Source organism: Pelodiscus sinensis, chromosome 11 (assembly GCF_052426305.1).
Source record: "Pelodiscus sinensis isolate ZL-2025 chromosome 11, ASM5242630v1, whole genome shotgun sequence".
NCBI lineage: Eukaryota > Metazoa > Chordata > Testudines > Trionychidae > Pelodiscus > Pelodiscus sinensis.
The window spans coordinates 31,431,805-31,454,189 of NC_143062.1; the positions used below are offsets into that span (position 1 = coordinate 31,431,805).

Consider the following 22,385-nt stretch of genomic DNA (forward strand, 5'->3'; position numbering starts at 1 on the left):
GTTCCACCCTCCCTGGGCCATTCTGGCCCTTACTAAGGGGGGGGGGGGGGGTCTCCCTTCTGGGCAAATCCCCACATGTGTACAAACCCTCCCTTGGAGCTTTTCCAGGGGGCTCTTTTATTCCCTCCCCATGAAAGTCACAGTGGAAAGGGCCAGGCCCGAATTTTTCAGGCATTGCCCACAGGTGTTCACACCACCCGCAGCCTTGTTGTGGCCTTTCCTCCAATACAGCTCTAACCTGCACTGGGGGGGGGAGGAGGGGCGAGGAGGGGGAGATCAGGGTTGGTCTCCTCTTTGTGCTGCACTATCTTCCCCCACCAGGATTGATGTCTCTACTTCTGGGGACAACTCTGGGCAGCAATCCACTTGTGCCTCATCTCCCTGAGAGGGAGAAGGGCTACCCATTACCACCAGACTTGCTTCCCACCTTTCTGTCCCTACCGGACTGGGATACCACCCAACTACGTGACCTAGTTCCTCACACCTGTAGCACCAATGGCTATGCCTCTGTCTCCCTTGGGGGAATTCTTGACCTTCCTTGAGGCTCCCCTCTTGCTCTCTGTGGCAGATTGGTCCCAGTCCTGACCTACCACCATTGGATACGGTAACTGGTCCATTACCCTCACCCACTTCCACCGGAACGGCCTCTCAGTTCCAGTGGCACCTGGGCAGGACCTCTTGTCCCCATGGACACATTCTAGTGCCACCTTTACTCCAGGGAGAATCCAGTGTGAGCGAGTGGGCCGATGCAGTCCATTAGCCCTCGCTGGGCCTTTCTCCTCACCCGGATCTGGACAGTGGGCAGACACTGCCTCCTGTCAGGTCCTCTGATCTGAATCACCCTGCAGAACCCCACATGTCCACAATCCATACGGTCCAGGCAGTCCTGCTTTCTATGCCCTGGCATCCCACATTGCCAGCTGGTCATAGTGCCAGCCCCCACAGTTGCTCCTCGAGGTGACTCCCTCCTCTCTGGACCTCTCAGAAAGGGGCTCCTCTGGCTTTCTCCCTGATTCCTTGTCCCTAGAGCAGGGGTGTCCAAACTTTTTTCAAAGAGGGCCAGATTTGATGAAGTGAACATGCGTGAGGGCCGACCATTTTGCCTGACATTCTTTGAACCATTAAAATTAAATGCAAGTTAACTATTTTATGCAAAGTTTATTGCAAACGGCATACTTTTCATTTCATCACATGGATGACAAATCTAAACAGCTGTTAAATCACTCTGCCTTTCATATCTGAAGGCCAGATGAAAAAAAAAAATCCAGGAAGCTGAAATATATGTCAGGAACATTGTAAAGTACATTACATATTATTGGTAATAAAGGTTGTCTGTCAACTTTTAAGTTCAAAAAATATGAACAGGAACATAACACCAAGTATACATGTTGTGTCCAAATATATTTATAACTGATTTAGACCAACTGACATTAACTGAGATTTTACAATGTATTCATCTCAATACATATGGATTCGTTGGGGGCCATAAAAGATAGATATTGCCAAATTACCTGTGGGGCCGTATTAAACCGGAACACGGGCCGCAATTGGCCCGCGGGCCGGACTTTGGACATGCCTGCCCTAGAGGGTTGGCCTTATCTCCGGGGAACCTCTGCCTCTACATACTTCTCCACCAACCTAACCGCTGCATTAAGTGTGTCAGGCTGGTGGCATCTAACCCACACAGACACTCTCCCGAGGGGCTTGAGGCAACTGCTCGAGAATGAGCGAGTCCAGTATTTCTTGCACCATCTGTGCCTCTGGCCTCAGCCAACGGGTTGCCCAGTCTAGTAGCTTTTGGGCCTCACATCTGCGGTCCATCAAGCTGACAAATTTCTTCTGCTGGTACTTTTCTGTGGACAGACCCACCTGGTCCAAAAGGGCTGCTCTTACTGCCTCATAACTATGGGCTTGGTCATCCTCCAAGGCCACATAGGCCGCTTGAGCCTCTCCTGCCAGGTAGGGAGCCAGATGCAGGGCCCAGGTAGGCCATCCTATCTAGCATCCATGGCTGCCCACCCAAATGTCCTCAAAAATGAATCCAGGTCATCTGCTGGCTCCATTTTAGAGTCCCAGGCCTGGCGGCCGGGTACCATCCTCTTCCCCAGGACTCACCAGTTTTTCAGGAGTTGCTGCTGCTGCACTTTGCTCTGCTCTTTTATAAATTCCTGCAGGCTTGCTGCTGCTCTGCCTGCCAGGTTAGCAAAGCATGTCTCTCTGCCTGGTGGGACTGCTGAAAACTTTGCAGGGCCTGCTGCACTTTCTCTTGCTACTTGACCAGCCATTGCAAGGTCTCCTCCATTTCTGGGCCACCAACCACATTCGCTGGTGCTGCACCCCACTCCTGGTACCACATGTGGCAGAGTCCCCACTCAGGCACCTGGGTCTGGTCCATCGGCTAGTCCACAAATCAGTCAACAAGCCATCTGGTGCAGTCACTCATGCCTTTTATTGTAACTTCCCACTCCCTTCTAGGTACTAGAAGTTAGCCAGCTCATCTCTCTACCTGGGCACAAACTATGCCACTCCTTCTTCCCCCTGTGGCTTCCTTCCTCCGCCTTATATAGCTCTCCTTCTGTGAGGCCCACAGCTGCTTCTGATAGCCCTGCAGGCCTGGGCTTACTCAGCTGTTTTCCCTTAGTCAGGCTACGGTAGCAGAGCTCTGGCTTAGCCAGCAGTCTGTCACACTGACATATTAGCTAGCTACACTGGAATATAATTCATCACATTACTTACGATTCAAACTCATAATACTATAATAAACTGATGCAAAAAAATTTATAATTCATACTGTAAATATGGATATGCAGTTACAAAAAGGTGTTATCTTCTGTTGGGATAGTAATTGACTTGTCACCACTGTTCCACATAGTGTCTGGCATCTAGTTTGAGGAATTGAATTGCTTTAATAACCAGGAAGAGTCCACTAAAATTAAGGTCATGACCTTCTCCAATATGACTGAAGATGAAAAATCAGAAATGTTTATTTTCACATTCTTAGTTGTCATGTTCTGCCAGGGACTTTTATTACTAGTAGTCAATTTTATGCTTGACTAAGGTACATAATAATTGTCTGTAAAAACATAGTATAAATATTACTGGAAAACTGGAACATATCTCTCCTTCCTTAAATATCCATTTCCAATTCCTCCAATTTGTTAAATAGTAGTAGAGAGGTAGCTGTGTTAGTCTGATATTGCTAAAACAAAAAGAAAAACTATGTAGCACTTCAGAGACTAACACAATGGTTTAATAGGTGATGAGCTTTCGTGGGCCAGACCCACTTCCTCAGATCATATTCTGAAAGAGAATTGGCATGACCATATATACAGTAAAACTCCAGTGGTCCGGCATCCAGTGGTCCGGTACACCTGATGGTCCGGCACCCGGAAGTGCTCCGGCAGCTGCTTCAAGTTGTTAGAGTAATTGATTAACTGCGGCTGGATCCACAGCCAACACGCAGTTAATGTAACTTTCCTCTCTACTGCCGGGAGGGGGGGGGGGCCAGGGGAAGGTAGGGGTCGGTGGGAGAGGGGGAGGGGGAGCAGGAGGGGGCGAAGGTGTGCCAAAGCAGCCGCATTCAGGATGTTCTGGTCAGTTACAGTCACTCCGGCTGGATCAACAGCCGACACGCAGTTAATGTAATTTTCCTCTCTACTGCCCGGGGGGGGGGGCAGGGGAAGGTAGGGGTTGGTGGGAGAGGGGGAGGGAGAGGAGGAGGGGGCGAGGGTGTGCCAAAGCAGCCGCTTTCAGGACGTTCTGGTCAGTTACAGTCACTCCGGCTGGATCAACAGCCGACACGCAGTTAATATAATTTTCCTCTCTACTGCCGTGGGGGGGGGGGGGGGAAGTGGGGCAGGGGAAGGTAGGGGTCGGTGGGAGCTTTTCGCGATCGGGGCTTTTTTGCAGAAAACACTACCATGCTGTCTACACTGGCCCTTTCGGGCAAAAGTCTTTTGGAAAAAGACTTTTGCCCAAACGGGAGCAGCATAGTTTTTCCGGAAAAGCACTGATGATTTTACATTAGATCGTTAGTGCTTTTCCGGAAATTCAAGCAGCCAGTGTAGACAGCTGGCAAGTTTTCCCAGAAAATCAGATGATTTTCCGGAAAAACCTTGCCAGTGTAGACACAGCTGTAATGTCAGATAATTACCGGTCAGTTGGGAATCAGTCTGGAGTTGGTAGATGAACAGTGGGAGTTGCTGTGATTCAAGTAGCCAAGGCAATTAATATCCTTCTGTAGGAAGGATAGTGACTCTGGGAAACATACAGGACATAGTGAATGGCTTTGCCTCAATAGGGTTCTCTAACTGGTGGGACGATAGATGATATACATATTCCTATCTTGGAACCAGACTACCTTGCCAAAGAATACATAAACTGCAGTGGGTACTTCTCAATGGTGTTGCAGGTGCTGGTGGATCACAAAGGCCATTTCACCAATATCCGCATGAGATGGTAGGCAAAAGTGCATGATGAACACATCTTTAGGAACTTTGGTCTTTCAAAAAGCTGCATCTTGTTTTTATTTGTGGCAGAGAATTAACTTGCAGTTATATTAACCAGTCCTAGGAAGTAATTCCTTTACAGAGTTTCCTTCCCATAGTTATGATGATATCCTAGTATCTTTATAAAATATAGCATAGAAGTTAAAAAGTAAGAAGATATGTAAGATATTGTAGGCCGTTTCCCTACCAATGCAGGATTTTGACAAAAAAAAATGTGATAATGGTAGTCTGGCAAAAGGGTTCAATAAGTATGTGTTCAAATACCTTTCTCTAGTAGACACATCCTTGTCCAGCAGAGCATGACATAAGTTGTTCATTTTAGTATAATTTTTTTCATCGCCTCACTAACTAGGAATTAATGAAAACTTTTTTTAAGAACTGTGAATTCTCCAAATCAAACCATTAGTGGAAGTTAAAATGTGCCCTGTCCCCTTTTTAAATGGAGCTCTCTTAATTGCCAGTTATTAAATGGTGGAGTTACAAAGATTTGTTAAGTTTTACAAAGTAAACAAATATTTTTGCTTATAATTTTAGAAGATCTGTATCTTGAAAACAGTATTCCCATTTTTGCAGTGAAAATGTGTACTGCTTTTTTATTTGTTAGATATATTTGACAGTGGTGTAAACTCATATGAAGTCTCACCGCATATTTAATTTTACTTAATAACAGTGACAAAAGTCTAATTTTCTGTGCCTGATGGAAGTTGCTGGCATCTTTTCAAACAGGTTCTCTAATGATCTTGCTTCACCATGGCAACCAATATGGAGGTGCTGGCTCAGCAGATAATGGAGACACAGCAGGTGGCTGAGGTGAGTTGTAGATGATATTATAGTAGCTGGCACACTTGATTTTGAAAGGAAAATCTATCAGTGTTTTCCATTATTTACAAGTGATCAGAAATGAAGCAGATGGTAATTATAGAACGGCAATTATTTTACAGGAGAATATGTAAGAAATGTAGCCAATATTTGTTTGAGTCACTTTACTTCATTCTAGTGGATTCCATATGAGATGTGTAAATCAAGAAAATCACCTGTAACTTGTATGGAAATTTACTTCTTTTGCCTATTTTATAATTATTATAATTTGAAATAAAAGATATGAGAAAATCATTGCATTTGAGTGACATTTTAATAAAATAAGGGTTTCTGCTCTTTCAGTGGCATATCATCTAAATTTTGAACCCATGTTTCAGGTACTATACTACATAGTAAATATTGTGAGCATATAGTAGTGAGAATCTTATGAATCATAGTTTGGATTTTTGTCCAAAGCATACCATATATAAAAGCACAAAAATAGTTTTAAGGTAACATTAATTAATGGCCTTACTTATGTTCACCGTAACTTAGACGGTTGAAGATTAAAATGTCTAAATCAACTTCTCATCACTGAAAATGAACTTTATCATGGAAAGAGAAGATTACTTACATATTTCTTTCAATTTGCTAATTTTAATCAGGTCCTTAACTGTATAGGTTTTTTGCTTGGCTTAATATCCTTGAGAGTTATTACAGCCTATCATATAATTACATAATTAGGGGATTTTGTAAATGATCTCTACCAATAACTTCTTTCTACAAAGAAATATTAATTTGTTCTTATAAAACTATATTTTATGGCATGAGTGATTAAGCCACAATCTGGACTCAGGGCTGCAAAGAACAGCTAAATCATTTTTTAAGGACTGTTCAAAGAACAAACTAAAATTTCACCTTAGAAACTGCCAAACATAATTTTTTTGTTTTATTTTGCTCTTTCATATGTTTGCAAAGCAAATTTCAGCCCAGAATTAACTTTTACAAACTAGTCCTAGAAGAGTTTGAAAAAAAAAATTTTATACAGGCGAACCCTTACGTATTTTGGTATGAATGGTGATGCTGTAATCAAATCTAAGGCACATAAAATGTGACATTTGTAATTCCTCGTGCAGGAAATGCACCGTGGTAACATAGTATGATGGTTGTATCTTGCTACTGGAGAGCTCGGTCCTTCCCAAGAGCATGTGAAGCTCTGTGATTTCTTCCTGTCCGGTGGGTAACTAGGGCTTCCTCTCTTTACACTATTCAATTCCTCCTTAAATTTTATGCCAGTCTGCTCCATAACACCATGATTTTTGTTCATGGGAAAAATATCTATAAAAAAACACCGTGGTCACGACATCTGTTAATTCTGAAGGCTATAATGTTGCTTTTAAATTTTGAGCCACCTTCGTTATAAATGGTCAGCTTACTGCTATGTGCCCTGCTAAGTCAGATACATTTTTAGTCTACTTTAATAAATGACTGATTTTTAAAAATATATTAGATCTGTGTATTTGTATTCCTAGTCATTTCTTGGCAAGAAGGGAAATGATTAATTGGTTTGGGGAATTTTAAAAATTTGGCATTGGTCTTAAAAAATGAGAGTTTTCTTCAAAAGCCAGATATTTCATCAAGGAAAATTGAACTGGGAGAAGGGAAATATAACCATTAATCATATATTGAATCATAAGAATGAATTTTAAATGATCAGTTGTGAACAAGTTAATGTAATGTAAATATTGACATGGTTAGTAATACATACAGTAATTCTTCAAATGGATTGCTGCCCGTTTTGCACATGGGTTTACTGGGGACCAAGGTGTCAAGCAGCAAACATTATTTTGTCCTGTGAGTTGAGAGTCAGCAGTGCAGTTTTTCTCTCCTGTGCAGTAATTTGTTGGGTTTTATTGTCTCACTGAATTATTGCTCCAGCATGGCCATTAATGACTTTACCTCAATACTGTTTGTATTTTGTGTAGTAAAGTGAAAAACAGTTGAATCAGTTCTTGTTTTAAGAATGATTTTCTAAAGCAGCTCCTATGATGGTTTCATCTACTGAGTAGTTAAAAGTTCATTGCTTTTATTTTATTTATTTTTTCTTTAGAGCTTATTATTGTTTGTTCCATTTCTCCAACTTTCTACAGCCACTTGGATGAGCTTAAATGACACTTTGTGTCATTACTTATACCTTGAGCTATTATTTAGTTGGTTTTACTCAGAGTTCATCAGTTTGGAATATAGAGGACAGCTATGCCCAAGAAAGGAAATTTCTGCAGTTGCTTCATATTCTGAGCAACTTTTGTAAAATATCATTTATATTTTACTCTTCCTGTATAAACTACTAACACTTTTCTCAGAGTTTTATCTTGTGCTCTGAGTATGCACACCCTAGTGATCTCCAATCTGTAGTTCAAAGACCATTTGAGGCTTCAACTGCAGCCCTTGAGAGCAATTTCTGTAAGAAAATTTGTATGAAAGTGTGTTCTCTGCACTATGCCCTTCAATTTCTAAACTGAAGTACAGCCAGTCCCCGAGTTACAAAAGAGTTACAGACCAAACTCTTGGCTGTAACTTGAAATGTTTGTAAGGTGGACCCCACTGAGTTACATTGCGACCGTGCTGTTCGTAAGCACTATGGGCAGTGGCTAATATTGTCTCTTCCCTTGTTCCCATTGCTCACTAGCTGTCCTTCTCCATCACAGTAGAGGGATGCCGGAGTAGCATTAGTTCCTCCTTTGCCTGCTAAGTTGTAAAATCCTCTGTCAGCAAGGATAAGTGCTTTGCTGACTGCCTGAGCCTATGTGAGTGTCAAGGAAAGAACAGTTCCCTTCATGCAAGCAGCTCGCTGGGAAGCTCAAGCAAGGGAAGCAGGAGATGAAGCTGACAGCCTACTGTTCCTTTATTCTTTTCCCCATCCCATCAGCTGTCCATGGTCCCCAAACGACTTTTCACCAGGTTGGGATAGTTGAAATGCAGTCCATTTCCACCACTGCTCCTCCCTACTTTTGTCATGTACTGCAGAGAGGGAGGCATAGGGGCTAGCTATAAGAGCTCTGTATTTATGGGGGGAGGAGAGTTCTCACTCATGCTTGGTTAACTCCCAGGTGGGGACTTGGTGTTGGTTCTACTCTCTTTATGTGACATGAATGGTGCGAAGGAAGAGGAACAAGACAAAGAATTTGCACAAAAGCGCTGACTGTGGCCCCTTGACCTTCTTGAAATAGTATCCTTTGCCTTCAAGCTGAAAAAAATGGATCCTGCTACTGTATGAAATGCTTCCTCCAAAATTTACAAACACTGTTACATCATTTTTTCAGCTATATACTTGCTGTCTTGGATAAACAGGCTGTGCCAGATACTTCATTTCAGTGCACTTTGTGTCACCACTTATGTCTGTGCAAAGAGAGGGCAAAAAGCAATCAGTCAGACCTGATAGCATTTTGCTCTCACTTTACTAAAGAGTAAGTGACTACACAAGATGAAAGACAGTGAAGAATTAGGCCCTGTATTTGTGACGTCCCATCATTGTTGGCTATTTTTCATTTCAAAATAAAGTTCTGAAGGTGAAATCCAAGGAATAGGAACAAAAATGGCTTACGTCACCTTTCTGCCCTCTTAATTCTCGACTCCTGTAGGATCCCGTATAGCCCCTGATGTAACTTACACAGCCCTGAGGAACTATCTGAGAGATGACAATCAGTCCACAGCATCTTTTAGGCATGTAATTTTCCACACTTTCCTGTGGGCCTAGAATCCTTGCTGTAGTATGTGCTGCTGATCCAATCCCTTGCACCACCGACATAAGCCTCCCACTAAGATACCCCACTTACTCTTAGGTTTGAAGCAATCCCATTCTGGGCACATCCCATTTTCCTGGCACAATAAACCCTTACCTTGCTTTACATTAAGAGGAAGCTGTATACCAAATTTGGGGATGCTACCTCTCACCATTTAGGAAGAGTTCTTGAACAGATGCTCTCTCTCATAGACATTCTCTCAAATGTGTAGAACATGAGTACATGATCTTCATACATATTTCCCCCCCATATCCTTACCAACAATGTTACCATTATGTTCTATATCAATCATCAAGGGGGCGCTCGCTCCTGCACCCTTTGTGTGGAGGCTATTTGTCTATGCAAATAGTGCATCCACAACAACAGCAGTCTAGTAGTGTCCTATCTGCCTGAAGTCAAGAACACAACAACAGATACCTTCAGTCACCATTTCACAATAGATCACTAATGGGAACTTCAACCACAGGTTCTTCACGCTGTTTTTCTATCCTCGGGATTCTCTCCGATAGATCTGGTATGGATGGGGAGCCAGCTCATAAGTTGGCTCCCTGCACGTACTGGCTCCCACGGAGGTGCTTTCCCACACTGCTGCCTTTGTGTCAGAGACAGCAGCACAGGGAGCAGGTAGGAGCTGGTGCGCATGAGGAACCGGCTTAAAAGCTGGCTCCTGCGTATACCAGCTCTTGGAGATCCGACTCCCCCCCCACCCCTCCATTGCTAAAAGTTTCAGCAGTTACACATTTATTGAAGTAAACACAGTTTAACCTCTCTAATCCTTTCTCCTCCATGCCCTTTGCAATCTTGGCATACATATCTAAGTTTCTTTTACTGGTTGTAGGACGCCCCAGCGGAAAGGGGGGGGACCCCCTCCCCTTGACAATCCTCCTCCCTGGTCGCCCCTCTTGTCCCAATATAATGCTGATTGTGCCTGGTCTCGTTGCGCCGCTTAAGGCCCAGGCCACGCAGCAGCCTATCTGGCTGGTTGGGGGGGGGAGAAGGGGGTCCGGGCCCGCCCTCTCTCCAGACCCCGACCCAGGGCCCTAGAGTCAGGACGCCTGTCCTCACTCAAAACGGGGGGGGGGGAGGGTCTGGGAACCCTAAACTCCCCCGCTCACGGGTTCCTCGGCCCCGCCCTGGGCCGCTTCTTTCCCCCAGCCAGAGTCTACCTCTAGCCCTGGCCCCCTGGGTTAAACTGCACTCAGGGCCGCCAGTACCCAGTCCTCTCCGTCTCCGCCGGAGCCACCCCTTTCCTCCTCAGGCCTTCCCCTTCCCCTGGCCCGGAATCCATTTTTAAATCCCCCGCTGGGCGCGGGGAGATGACGGCCCGCCCTACGTCATCGGCCTGCGTCCTGCACCCGGGGCGCGCCGATGACGTCACCCCCGGCACAGTCCCGAGCGGGCGCCCGCCCTCTCCGGCGTCCTTGCGTCCGGGTCCCGCTATCGCCCGTCCTGACTCGGCCGGGGCTTCCTGCCCTGGTACGGCCCTGGCTCTGCCCCCGGGTTGCCACCGGACCGCGGCGGTTTCCGGCGGTGGTGGGGCTACCCCGCCACACTGGTTCATAGTTCAGTAAGGAAAGATTCCTCTCCCTGCACAGCAGTGAGTTCCAGGATATCCTGCATGATGGTATTTGTTTGCAATCCTGGGCATTTGTGTTCAGGTGTGCTGCTGAGGTGTGCTGCCTGCTTTGAGGTCTGCTTGCCACGCTGGCCACATAGGAAATTCATATTTTGCTGGGGCTTTTCCTGGGTAGCCAGAGAGCATCAGAGTTGAAAGAACAATGAGGCATGATGGGACACCTCCCAGAGGCCAGAAGTGTTGACTTTCACAGTGTTGTGTTTGTACTACCCTAAAGTTGACCATGCAACGTCAAATTTAGCATTACTCCTTGTGAAAATCATTGGTTCTTAAAGTCAACTGAATGGGCTTGTTGTTGTGGATAGACTTGGTGGTGATGGAATGGGCTTGATGGATGTTTAGAAAATCTACCTAATGTGGCTAAGTTCAACCTAAACTTCCAGTGTAGACTTAGCCTTAGTTTGAGGTTAAGTTCACTGTTTATTTAAATTCTCTACAGAGGCTGGTGCTGACATCATGTCTTATAAAAATTATGTATGGGTTTGTGTTGTAGCTGTATATCAGAAAGAAAATCAATAAACTGATTAGTTCTGTGCAGAAAAATATTTCTGAGTTGGGTTCGGTAAGCCTTTAATGTAGTAAATTATGTATTTTTTTCACTACAGGTTGGCCCTCCCTAATCCAGCACTCTCAGGTCCTGAGTGGTCCCAAAGGAGGGAGTTTGCCAGACATGGGGAGCTCAAGCCTTAGGCTCTCTTGGGGCTCCCCTCCTGCCCACTGGCCCAGTAAGTGCACTGCCCCCAGCCACCGGAGGGGCTCTGCTCCTGGCTGCCACCCCTGCAGCCCATGGGGCTCCCTTCCGTTGGCTGGTGGGGCTCCCTGCCCCCATCCGTCAGCAGCTCTACACTTCCAGCAGGCATGGGCTCCATGTCCCCAATGGAAGGGCTTCCCTTCCCCCAGCAAGCAGCAGATCCACGCCCTCAGCCATGCCCCTGGCCGCAGACGCTTCCCTGGCCCCAACCGCTGGAGCTCTACTCTTGGCTGGATGGGGCTCCTGCCCGGCCCTGCTCTGGCAGCAGGTCACTGGCTGGGCTTCTTGGCCCCAGGACATTGGCCCTCTTAGCTGCCTGCCTGGCTGAGCTCCCAGCTGCTGGCAACCTCTGTGCCTGGGGCTCTCTGGTCCAGCGATGTTGCCGGACCAGAGAGTCCCAGACCACAGAGGTTCAACCTATATAACCTTTCTATTGTATTTTTAGGCACCTGTCAGCCAGGAATGCAAAAGACAAATACAGTCATGTAAAGAATTCACAGTTTCAAAAATTTTCAAGTTTTTTTCTATATTAAGTTTATGAAGGAAGTTGTTGAGAGGGAAAGGAAGCTTTATCTAAATGTGGGACTATTATTGTGATCTTTTAAAGAAAAGTTATCTAATGTTATTCCTCAGTGAAATAAGAACAATTCTTTATCCCTATGGAGCTGGGTTGGATTCAAACTGGTAATGTATAGTTGAAAGACATCTGCTAATCAAACTTCATAAATGACACTTCCCTAGCCAGGTAGGCAGATTAAGGCCCAGTTTAACTAGGTATTTAAATATGTGTCAAACTTTAAGGACAAGTAGTACAATTGATTTCAGTAGGATTACGTGCATACCTTTCTGAATTGGGACATAGGTTTGTTGACTAAATATTGCTTTTGGGTGTGTGTTGCAATTATGCATGTATAGAGTTGGGAGAAATTACTCTATAGATATTGTCTATAGCTTTTAATCTTTTCGTGTAAGTAATATTATATAATACATACATTTTATCTTCAGTAGTTCTTTACTTTTGTGAAAAATGCTTCATTTTAACAGTGAGCTCATTTCAATATTCAGATTAGGAGTCTTATATGTAAGTATAAGATTCGGAGTCTTGTATGTAAATATTATAAGTATTATGTGTAATAAGACTAATTACATTACTATATGTGCAAGGGGTATATAGGAATTTAGAGAGGACCATGTTCCTTTAAATACATTAGCTTAATGAACGGTAAAGATAAAGATGCTCTACAGGGAAACATGGTGGTTTTCCTTTTCCATTTACTGATCTGAAAATAATTCAAGAGCTGGGTAAACTCTCTTTTTTTTTAATAGAATTCTCTTTTGATATCTTATGGAGAGGTAGCATAATTGGGGACTAAGGAAGAAAAACAGAAAAAAAGCTTTGTAACATGGGTACATCTTTCCCCAGATGAAATTAATTGTATTATTAGACAAACTGCTTCAGCAGCTGGCAAAACAGCAGGAACACGTCGATTCTGCTTCCTTGGTTACAGGGAGTGATAGTGCACTTGACCTTCAGAGGAGCAGGGTCACAGAGAGGGCATTTTTAAACAATTCTGTCTGGTTTCAGTGATTGGAATCTTCACTAATGGAACCTGGATGCAAAAGTCTGTGAACAGATTGTAATTGACCTCTGTATTCTTATTGGATTGTTTTGGCCTGAGAGGTTTGCTGAGGAAAAATGTAAATAAATCTGCAGGAAGGATTTGACACTGTAAGTACTAGAGTCTGTACAGAATATAACTAGGGAGCGCCAGGAAGCAAACAATGCAAAGGTTATTGAAACAGATTTTCTATCTATTCTTGAACTATGTATTTTCAATTATTTTGGTAAGGAGAAATCTATTTTTGAAAAAGCCTTTTATTTAGTAAATGGATTAATTTCAGAACAATTGTTAAAATATTTAGTGATACTTTAAATACTTATTGCTTAAGCATATTTAGAATTTAGTATGTTGAATTTTCTTACAGCTTAAGGCCTGTTTTCACTTTATCATATACTGAGAGACTTCAAATTAGTTGATAATTTTTCTTTACAAATGACAAAATATAGAAGTCCTTGTTTTTTTAACTTATTTTAATTCTTTACACAATAGATTATACCTATCTCATTTAAAGTTGGTGGATTAGATTTTTGCTAACTGTTTATACAGCTTCCATTGTGGCTTCTTTAAACATGTGGCATAAGTTCCACAAGTGAGTGAGGTCTTTTGTACTATAAATTTGAATAATGAATGCTAGTTATGACCTTACATGTTAAAAATAAACTTAATAGCAAACAAAACTGTTATTTGTGTCAAATAAATATTCACAGACCTTTTTTGTTGAGAATATTTTTCTCATATAAGCTGAATTAATTCTACTTATAGCCAAATATGGTAGAAAAAACATTCTTATGTAATAGCATATGAAGAAAAGCTGGACAGTTTCCGATAGTAACATTACTTAAATCCATTAAAAAAGTTATATATTTTAGAGTTATGGGGTTTTTCAATTAAATATTTAAAACGTGCATAGTTGAAATTAACTGGCGAGGGTTCTAATACAGCATTTTAGTATTATACGTTCTAATCCTTTGCATGTGTGTGGCAATGGTTGGGGGAGAAACTAAGCTTTAATATCGGAAGCTACTGGATTCTTTCTCAGCTCTACAATTTGATTATTTCAGAAGAACTAATCCTTTGTGCTTCTGATTCTCTAATACACGTGTTGTCCTTGTGTCAACCATTAGCAGTTCAGTGAAATCAGTTGAATGGTAAGAGGTGTCTGGTATATTCTGTAGCACCGCAAGTTTGTTCTTTGTAGGTACACCTGAAATGTTCAGCAGCTGTGAGGCATATAAAATAGACATTATTTAATATGGTATCATGTAGATGAGCCTAACCAAGGTGTACATTAATAAGGAAATACAAAGAATCCTAGGCTACATCTACATTGGCCCCTTCTCCGGAAAAGGCATGTTAATTTCAAACTTCAGAATAGGGAAATCCGCGGGGGATTTAAATATCCCCCGCGGGATTTAAATAAACATGGAAAAGCCGGAAAAAAGCATCTAGACTGGCGTGATCCTCCGAAATAAAGCCCTTTTCCGGAGGATCTCTTATTCCTAGGAGCGCCAGTCTAGATGCTTTTTTCCGGCTTTTCCCCAAGCCGGAAAAAAAGCGGCGGCCATGTTTATTTAAATCCCCCGCGGATTTCTCTATTCTGAAGTTTGAAATTAACATGCCTCTTCCGGAGAAGGGGCCAATGTAGACGTAGCCCTAAAGTATAAGATACACATTCAGACAGCTATTAGACAAAATAGGCAATACTGTATACTCTTTATTGATACAGCATGCATTTTTTCAACATAAACTCAAATAGTGTTTTGGTTTTTGGTTTTCAAGTTAATAAATTTAAGTGCATAAATAATTTTCAGTTTTTGAAGAAAAATGAAAATGAGACAGTAATATTTGTGATTCACATTATGCAGTGGTTCTCAAACTGTGGTCTACAGAGCCCTTACTGGTGGACCAGAATGATCATATGGGGCTAGCTTTTTCTATGTTGCCATCTGTTGAATTTTATTTAAAATACTTAAAAATAAATCCCATAAATACTTATGAATGTTGCTTTTTCATATAAAAAATCCCACAGGGACAATATGTGACGAGGGTAAGCAGGTGAGATGGTCTGCATGTTAAATAGGCAGGTTGGTGGACTATAAGACATTATTTCTATGAAGATCTGGACCATACTACAAAGTTTGAGAACAGACTAATATAATATGAAGTGTTCTATAGATGTGTATTACCCTAGTACTTGGAAAACCTACTCATGGGCCAGAATTCCATTGTGCTAGGCACTGTGCAATACAGAACACAAAGACTGTCCCTACCCCAAAGAGCTTACAGAGGGGTTGTACTCTAGTTTTCATTTAGTGACATGATTTCACATACACCTGTGCAAATCCCCATACATTAGGGCAAGAGTAGTCTCCAGGTGCTTTTGTGTTGTAAGGTGCCTCATACTAAAGGAGGATATTGATATATTAGGCATCACAGAAGCTTGGTGAGATGAGGATAATCAATGAGACACAGTCATATCAGGGTACAAAATACGTTGGAAGGACAGAACAGGTTGTTCTGAGTGGGAGTGGCATACATGAAAGAAAACGTAGAATCAAATGAAGTAAAAATCTTAAATGAATCAAAATGTTCCATAAAATCTCTGTGGATAGTAATTCCATGGTCTAATAATAATAAGAATAAAGAAGTTGGGATATATTACCAACCACCTGACCAGGATAGTCATAGTGACTATAAGTGCTAAGGTTGATTAGAGAGGCTATCAAAATAAAAATCTCAATAATAGTGGGGGATTTCAACTATCCCCATATTAACTAGGTACATATCACCTAAGGATGGGATGCAGAGATAAAGTTTCTTGACATCTTAAATAACTGCTTCTGGGAGCATTTGGTTCTGGAATCCACAAGAGGAGAGGCAATTCTTGATTTAGTCCTAAATAGAGTGCAGGACCTGGTCCAAGAGTTAAATACAACTGGACCACTTGGAAATAGTGACCATAATGTAATAAAATTTGGCAGGAAAAACACCACAGCAGTCCAGCACTGGCATTTAATTTCAGAAAGGGGAACTGCACCAAAATGAGGAGGTTAGTTAAACAGAAATTACAGTAAAACTCCGATGGTCTGGCATCTGATGGTCCGGCACTCCTGATGGTCCGGCACCATCAGGAACCCGGAAGTGCTCCGGGCAGCCGGACCATTGGAGCTGCTCTGCTCCCAGCTTCCCCAATTCAGCCGCTGCTAAAACTGACCAGCGGCTGAATCGGGGAAGCTGGGGGCAGAGCAGCTGGAGTGCTGCCAGGTAGGTCCCATAGCGCTGCCCGTTGGGGCTGCGGGACCAACCCGGCAGCACCCCAGCTGTCCCCGATTCAGCCGCTGCTGAAACTGACCAGCGGCTGACTCTAGGCTGGTCTGCCCCGGCTTCCTGGAATCAGGTGCTGCGCTGTGGGGACCAACCCGGCAGCGCCTCAGCTGCTCTGTCCCAGGTGTCCCGATTCAGCTGCTGTTGAAACTGACGAGCGACTGACTCCAGGAAGCCCGGGGCAGAGCAGCTCTGCCTCGGGCTTCCTGGAGTCAGCCGCTGATCAGTATCAGCAGCGGCTGACTTGGGGACACCTGGGGTAGAGCAGCTGGGGTTGGTCCAGTAGCGCCGAGGAGTGGCGCTGCGGGACCAACCAAGCAGCACCCCAGCTGCTCTGCCCCAGGCGTCCCCAAGAGCAGCTGGGGTTCTGCCTGGTTGGTCTCGCTGCGCCAAGGGTCGGCGCTACCGGACCAACCCAGCAGCATTCCAGCTGCTCTGCCCCAGGTGTCCTCGATTCAGCCACTGCTGAAACTGACCAGCAGCGGCTGAATCAGGGACGCCTGGGGCAGAGCCAGACTATCGGAAGGGGGGGGCTATGAGGGGTCTGGTCCCCCCACCCCACCCCACCCCAGACCCCTCATAGCCCCCCTTCCGATAGTCCGGCATATCTGATAATCCGGCACCCCCTGGGTCCTAAAGGTGCCGGATTATCGGAAGTTTACTGTAAAAGGTACAGTGACAAAAGTAAAATCCCTACAACTGCATGGAAACTTTTCAAAGACATCATAATAGAGGACCAACTTAAATGTATACCCCAAATTTAAAAAACAAAAAAGTGCTAGCGTGGCTTAATAACCAAGTAAAAGAAGTAGTGACCAATAAAAAGGCTTTGTTTAAAAAGTGGAAGTTAAATCCCAGTGATGAAAATAGAAAAGAGCATAAATTTTGCAAATTAAGTGTAAAAATATAAGGAAAGCCAAAAAAGGAGTTTGAAGAAAAGCTAGCCAAAAACTCAAAAAGTAATAGCAAAATGTTTTAAGTACAGCAGAAGCAGGAAGTCTGTTAAACAACCAGTGGGACCCTTGAACAATCGAGACGCTAAAGGAGCACTCAAAGATGATAAGGTCATTGCAGAGAAACTAAATACATTCTTTGCTTTTGTCTCTATGGCTGACAATATTAGGGAGATTCCCAAACCTGAGGATTTCCTTTTAGGTGAGAAATTTGAGGAACTGTCCCAGATTGAGGTATCATTAGGGGAGGTTTTGGAATAAATTGATAAATTTAAAGTAACAAGTCACCTGTTACCAGATGGCATTCACCCAAGTGTTCTGAAAGAACTCCAGTGTGAAACTGTGGAAATATTCCTGTTGACTTCAGATGGCATTTTTGTGTGTGGAAGATTTGTAGAATCAGGTCCTGAAATATTTATATATACACACAAAGACACCTCCTGGTTTCCAGGGAGATTATATATACAATGGCTGTGAATTTTATTTGGGCTTAGACACAGATAGGCTTGAAAATATTTCTACTGCATCTTTCATATAGTGAGGAATCATATACTAGGTCAGTGGTCTCCAACCTTTATACGCACAAGATCAGTTTTTGCATTTAAGTGAAATCCAAGATCTACCTCAACCCCAAATCCACTTGCCCCACCTCCTTCGTGCCCCTTCTCCAAGGCCCCCACCCCTGCTCACTCCATCCTCCCTCCCTCACTTTCACCAGTCAGGGGCAGTGGGTTAGGGTGCAGGCTCTGGTCTTGCACTAAGGGATTTGGAGTGAGACAGGGGCTCTGAGCTGAGCTTGGAGCAGGCAGTTGGGGTATTAGAAGGGGTTCTAGGTGCAGGCTCTGAGAGGGCATTTGGATGCAGGGCTGCTCGGGGCTAGAGGTGCAAGAGGGGGTTCATGACAGGCTCACTCCTGTCCTGGCCCTGCACCACTTCCAAAAGCAGCCAGCAAACTCCATCCCAAGTCCTGGAGGTAGGATACAGATATCCCTTGACATCAGCACCCCTCTTCTCCCTCACCTGCCCTGCACAGAAAGCAGGAGGCTCCTGAGGGGACAATTCCAAGGCAAAGGGCAGGAAATGCACAACTGTGGGGGGAGGGGCAGCTGGAGTGCCAGCACTTGATAGCCTCTTGGTCAAACCAGTCAGGATCCCCTGTCAGAGGCTCCAAGATCTACCAGTAGATCCCGAGCTACTGGTTGGTGACCACTGTACTAGGTCTTGCTCATATTTAGATAGGAATGAGCCAAGTAAGACTAAGTACGATGGTTTTTAGAAGGCTTTGGTGGGCCTTCAAACTGAAGCTGAGCTTAACAAAAACAGAGTGTTGGATGGCTCTGGGGACTATTAATGGCAAACAATACCTTTAATTTATAAATTGCCCTAGAAGATTTACCTGGCATTGTTCAGGTCCTTAACATTATTGTTATTGGAAAATAAAATGAAAATGTACATGGTTCATTTAAATCATTGTTCTGGGATGGGGCTGGTGATGAGGAGTTCAGTATACAGGCTGCCCTAGCAAGAGAGGGTAGCAGCTCAGGGCCAGGTGAGAAGCATCTCTCCATGACCACTCTAGCTCAAGTAGGCACAGCTGGGGGAAGGTTGCATGTTCCCCAACTGGGGCAGGTTCAGATTTGTCTTCCCCCGCACCACCCAGGCAGAATGAGGAATGAAGCAAATTTTGTACTTTCCTCTCATTCCCTGATGAAGGGGAACAGCCAGCAATGTTCCTGTACAAATTGGGGGGGGGAGTGTTCAGCCTCCCCCCCCCCCATCACTAAAGGGCACCTGAGGAAGCTCAGGGGTGTGGCAGTACTTGTATGGTGGAGGGCACACCACCAACCACACCCTTTCACCTGCCTGGTGATTCTGTCTCTTTTCTGTATGGTTTTATGAGAAGCAATCCCATTCCAGGCATATCCCATTCACTTGGCACAACTAAATCCTTGCCTTGCTTTTAAGTTATGATAAGAGGAAGCTGCATACCAAATTTTGTGCTCTTAGCTTTCACCACTTAGGATGAGGTCTTGAACAAACACAGAGATACAGACAAACTCTCTCATATATAGTAGATTGTGACTGATCATTTCTCTTAGGGTATGTCTAGACTGCAGGGTTTTTTTCAAAAAAAGTAGCCTTTTTTCGAAAAAGCTTCACCTGCGTCTAGACTGCATCCGAGGTCTTTCAAAAGTAAATTGAAAGAACGTAGCAGTTTTTTTGGTTGCGGTAAACCTAATTTTATGAGGAATAACGCCTTTTTTCGAAAGTTCTCTTTGGAAAAAAAGACACTATTGAATGCAAACTGTGCTTTTTCAAAAGAGAGCATCTAGACTCTCTTTCAAAAAAGCGGTTCTCTTTTTCGAAAAAATCTGCTTGTAGTCTAAATGCTCTCTTTCAAAAGAAGCTTTTTTAGTCTAGACATAGCCTCAGTGGCCCTTGTGAAATCCATTTGGAGGCTTTAGTCTGTTTTCTAGTGAGAAAATGGTACCTAAAATAACCAATGATCAAAATCAGTACTAATTGATTTCTCTTGTTGGTAGTTGCATCAACAAAGGTGAAGACTGAATAGGACATGGAGATTGAAGTTTCCTGTAGTTGGAGTTTAATCACAACTAACTAAGTTGTACATGTGCAAATGTATATTGCCTGTGTTGTATCAATTCTGTGGATTAATAGCTTTCAAGATTGTCAAACCAACATTTTTCATTCACTCTTACTTCAGATAAAGCCTTCACACTCAAAAAATTTTCCATGGGACATTCTGTAACTAACACCTTAACTCCTGTATAACCTTGTAAAGGTCACAGAATTCAGAGTCTGATTCCAATTTATCCAGGATCTTTCAGGGATGGAGACAGCTGAATTTCCTAAGCATCCATCAGGAATCCTTCAACCCAAACAACTATTTACAATCAATTTCTGCTCTGAAAATTAACTGTAAAAATAGCACTTGTTAGGAAATTGATTTGCTTTTTGCATGTATCCAGGATCGGGTCTGCTTATTAAAATGACAGAAATAAAGATATGCTACATTTTATACCTGTTAGTTCTGCAGGGCCAATACAGAAAGTTATTGTAAGAGAGATGGTATCTGTTTGTTTTTGCACACCAACAGATTTGTTAACTGAATTCCAATTGCAAGCCCCAATTTTACACTCAGTTCTATCTGTGAAACCCTCTTTGAGACCTGGTCTACGCTGGAGTGGAATGTCACCTAAGATACACAACTGTAAAATAAGAGTAACCATACTTGCCTGTATCTGAAGGGCTTTTGTAGGATCATAGTTGATACTTTCAAACTTGATTGCCTAAATTTAAGCATTAAATGCATAGTCAGACACCAAACTAAAAGTCTTTATTAGATGCTCAGCATTCATTCATTTCCATTGAAATCAATGGGAAAGTCAGGCACACAAATCTAAACATTTTGGATTTCATTTGACTAAAATATTTTAAGATCCTCAGATGAAAGAAGATATCTTAGTACAAAATATTATTACTTATATGTCTAAAAGCTTTATTTTAACATGAAATGAAAAAAGATTTATCAAGTAAATAATTGGAAATTGAAAAAAGGTATATTTTTTCACATCAGTAATAGTGATCACACTATAAATTGTATGCCTCTTCTGATAGGATGATCAAAGTAATACTATACCTAGGCTTCAAATGATTGGATTTTTACTGGTAGCTGTGAGTAAACATTGTTTTCACCCCCATTCACATACACACCAAATATTTCAATTGATATAAATAGAAACTTCCTGACAAAATAGGAAATATTATGCTTGACAATTTAATAGTTTGTTTTAAGGGTATTTTACATTGTATGTTTTGACATATGATGAGGACAATTTGTGTTTTAGTGGTTATAAAGCTTTAAATTTCTGACTATTAACGTCTGTTGTCATTAAATAATTGTCTAACCTGCCCATAATTTTTGTAACTGTGGAAAATTTAAATAGATATAAATTGAAAAAAAATGCTTAATATCCATAATTTTGCAGAATTGTAAAGATTGAAGAAGATAAAAATAGAAAACTATATTAAAATAAGGATTAATATTATCCCTCAAAAACCATAAAAATGAACAATAAACTTTGAATTCTGCCAAGTCTATTTATACAGTGATTATTTTGTTGTAATGTGTTTACCTACTGAAATCTTTTCTGAGAAGTCTATAATACATGATGGAATTCTATAGTGTTTAAGATAAAAAATGTCCACTATGTTATAACAATACCTGAAGTGAAATTTCCATTTTGTTGTTTACAGGTGCAGACTGTTCAGACATCATTATCTGAATCTCCAGTGATGACCAGCCCCTCTCAACGCATCCAAATTATCTCTACAGACTCTTCTGTAGCTTCACCACAGCGCATTCAGGTAAAATCCTTTAGTTTAAATAACTTAGTCAGTGGTTTCCTTATTATAAAAGCAAACATGATGCAGCTGTTACCCTTTTTTATTTCTTTGTCTCAAAAATATAGCAAGCTCTTATTTTTAATGCAGCAGATAAAATGACCTTTACAGATTGGAGAATTGGTATGCATTCAGCAAGATGAAATTCAATAAAGACCGTGCAAATTACTTCAGTTGGGAAGGAAAACTCAAATGCACAACTACAAAATGAGGAATAACAAGACAGGAAGTAATACTGATGAAAAGGAGCTAAAAGTTATAGTGGTTCCGAAATTGAATATAAGACAATAATGTGATGCACTTAAGAAAAAGGCTTATATTCTGAAAACAAGTGTTATATGTAAAACAGTGAAGATAATTATTCCATTCCTCAGCACGGATAAGGGCTCAGCTATAGTACCGTGTCCAATTATAAGTGCCACATTTTAGGGAAGACATGGACAAATTTGAGACAATCTAGAGGAGAGCAACAAAACTGATAAAAAGTTTAGAAAACCTCACCTGTTTGTAACATTTAAAAATGGTGATTATTTAGTCTTGAGAAAAGAAGGCAATGGGAGGACCT

General features: G+C 42.4%; 1 protein-coding gene across 6 annotated transcripts in view; it reads left to right on the forward strand.

The window, feature by feature from the left end:
* Positions 1–22,385, forward strand: part of NR2C2 (nuclear receptor subfamily 2 group C member 2) — a 76,484-nt gene that overhangs the window by 4,480 nt on the left and 49,619 nt on the right. For 3 of the 6 annotated variants that reach the window (XM_075938755.2, XM_075938754.2, XM_075938759.2), the window contains exons 2-3: positions 5,235–5,318; positions 21,674–21,784. In XM_075938755.2, the coding sequence (XP_075794870.1) occupies positions 5,259–5,318; positions 21,674–21,784 (171 nt within the window). In that variant the 5' untranslated portion in view covers positions 5,235–5,258. Of the gene's footprint in view, positions 1–5,234; positions 5,319–6,442; positions 6,543–12,589; positions 13,226–21,673; positions 21,785–22,385 lie in introns of those variants that run through there. The other 3 variants (XM_075938756.2, XM_075938757.2, XM_075938758.2) reach the window with 3 other exon arrangements.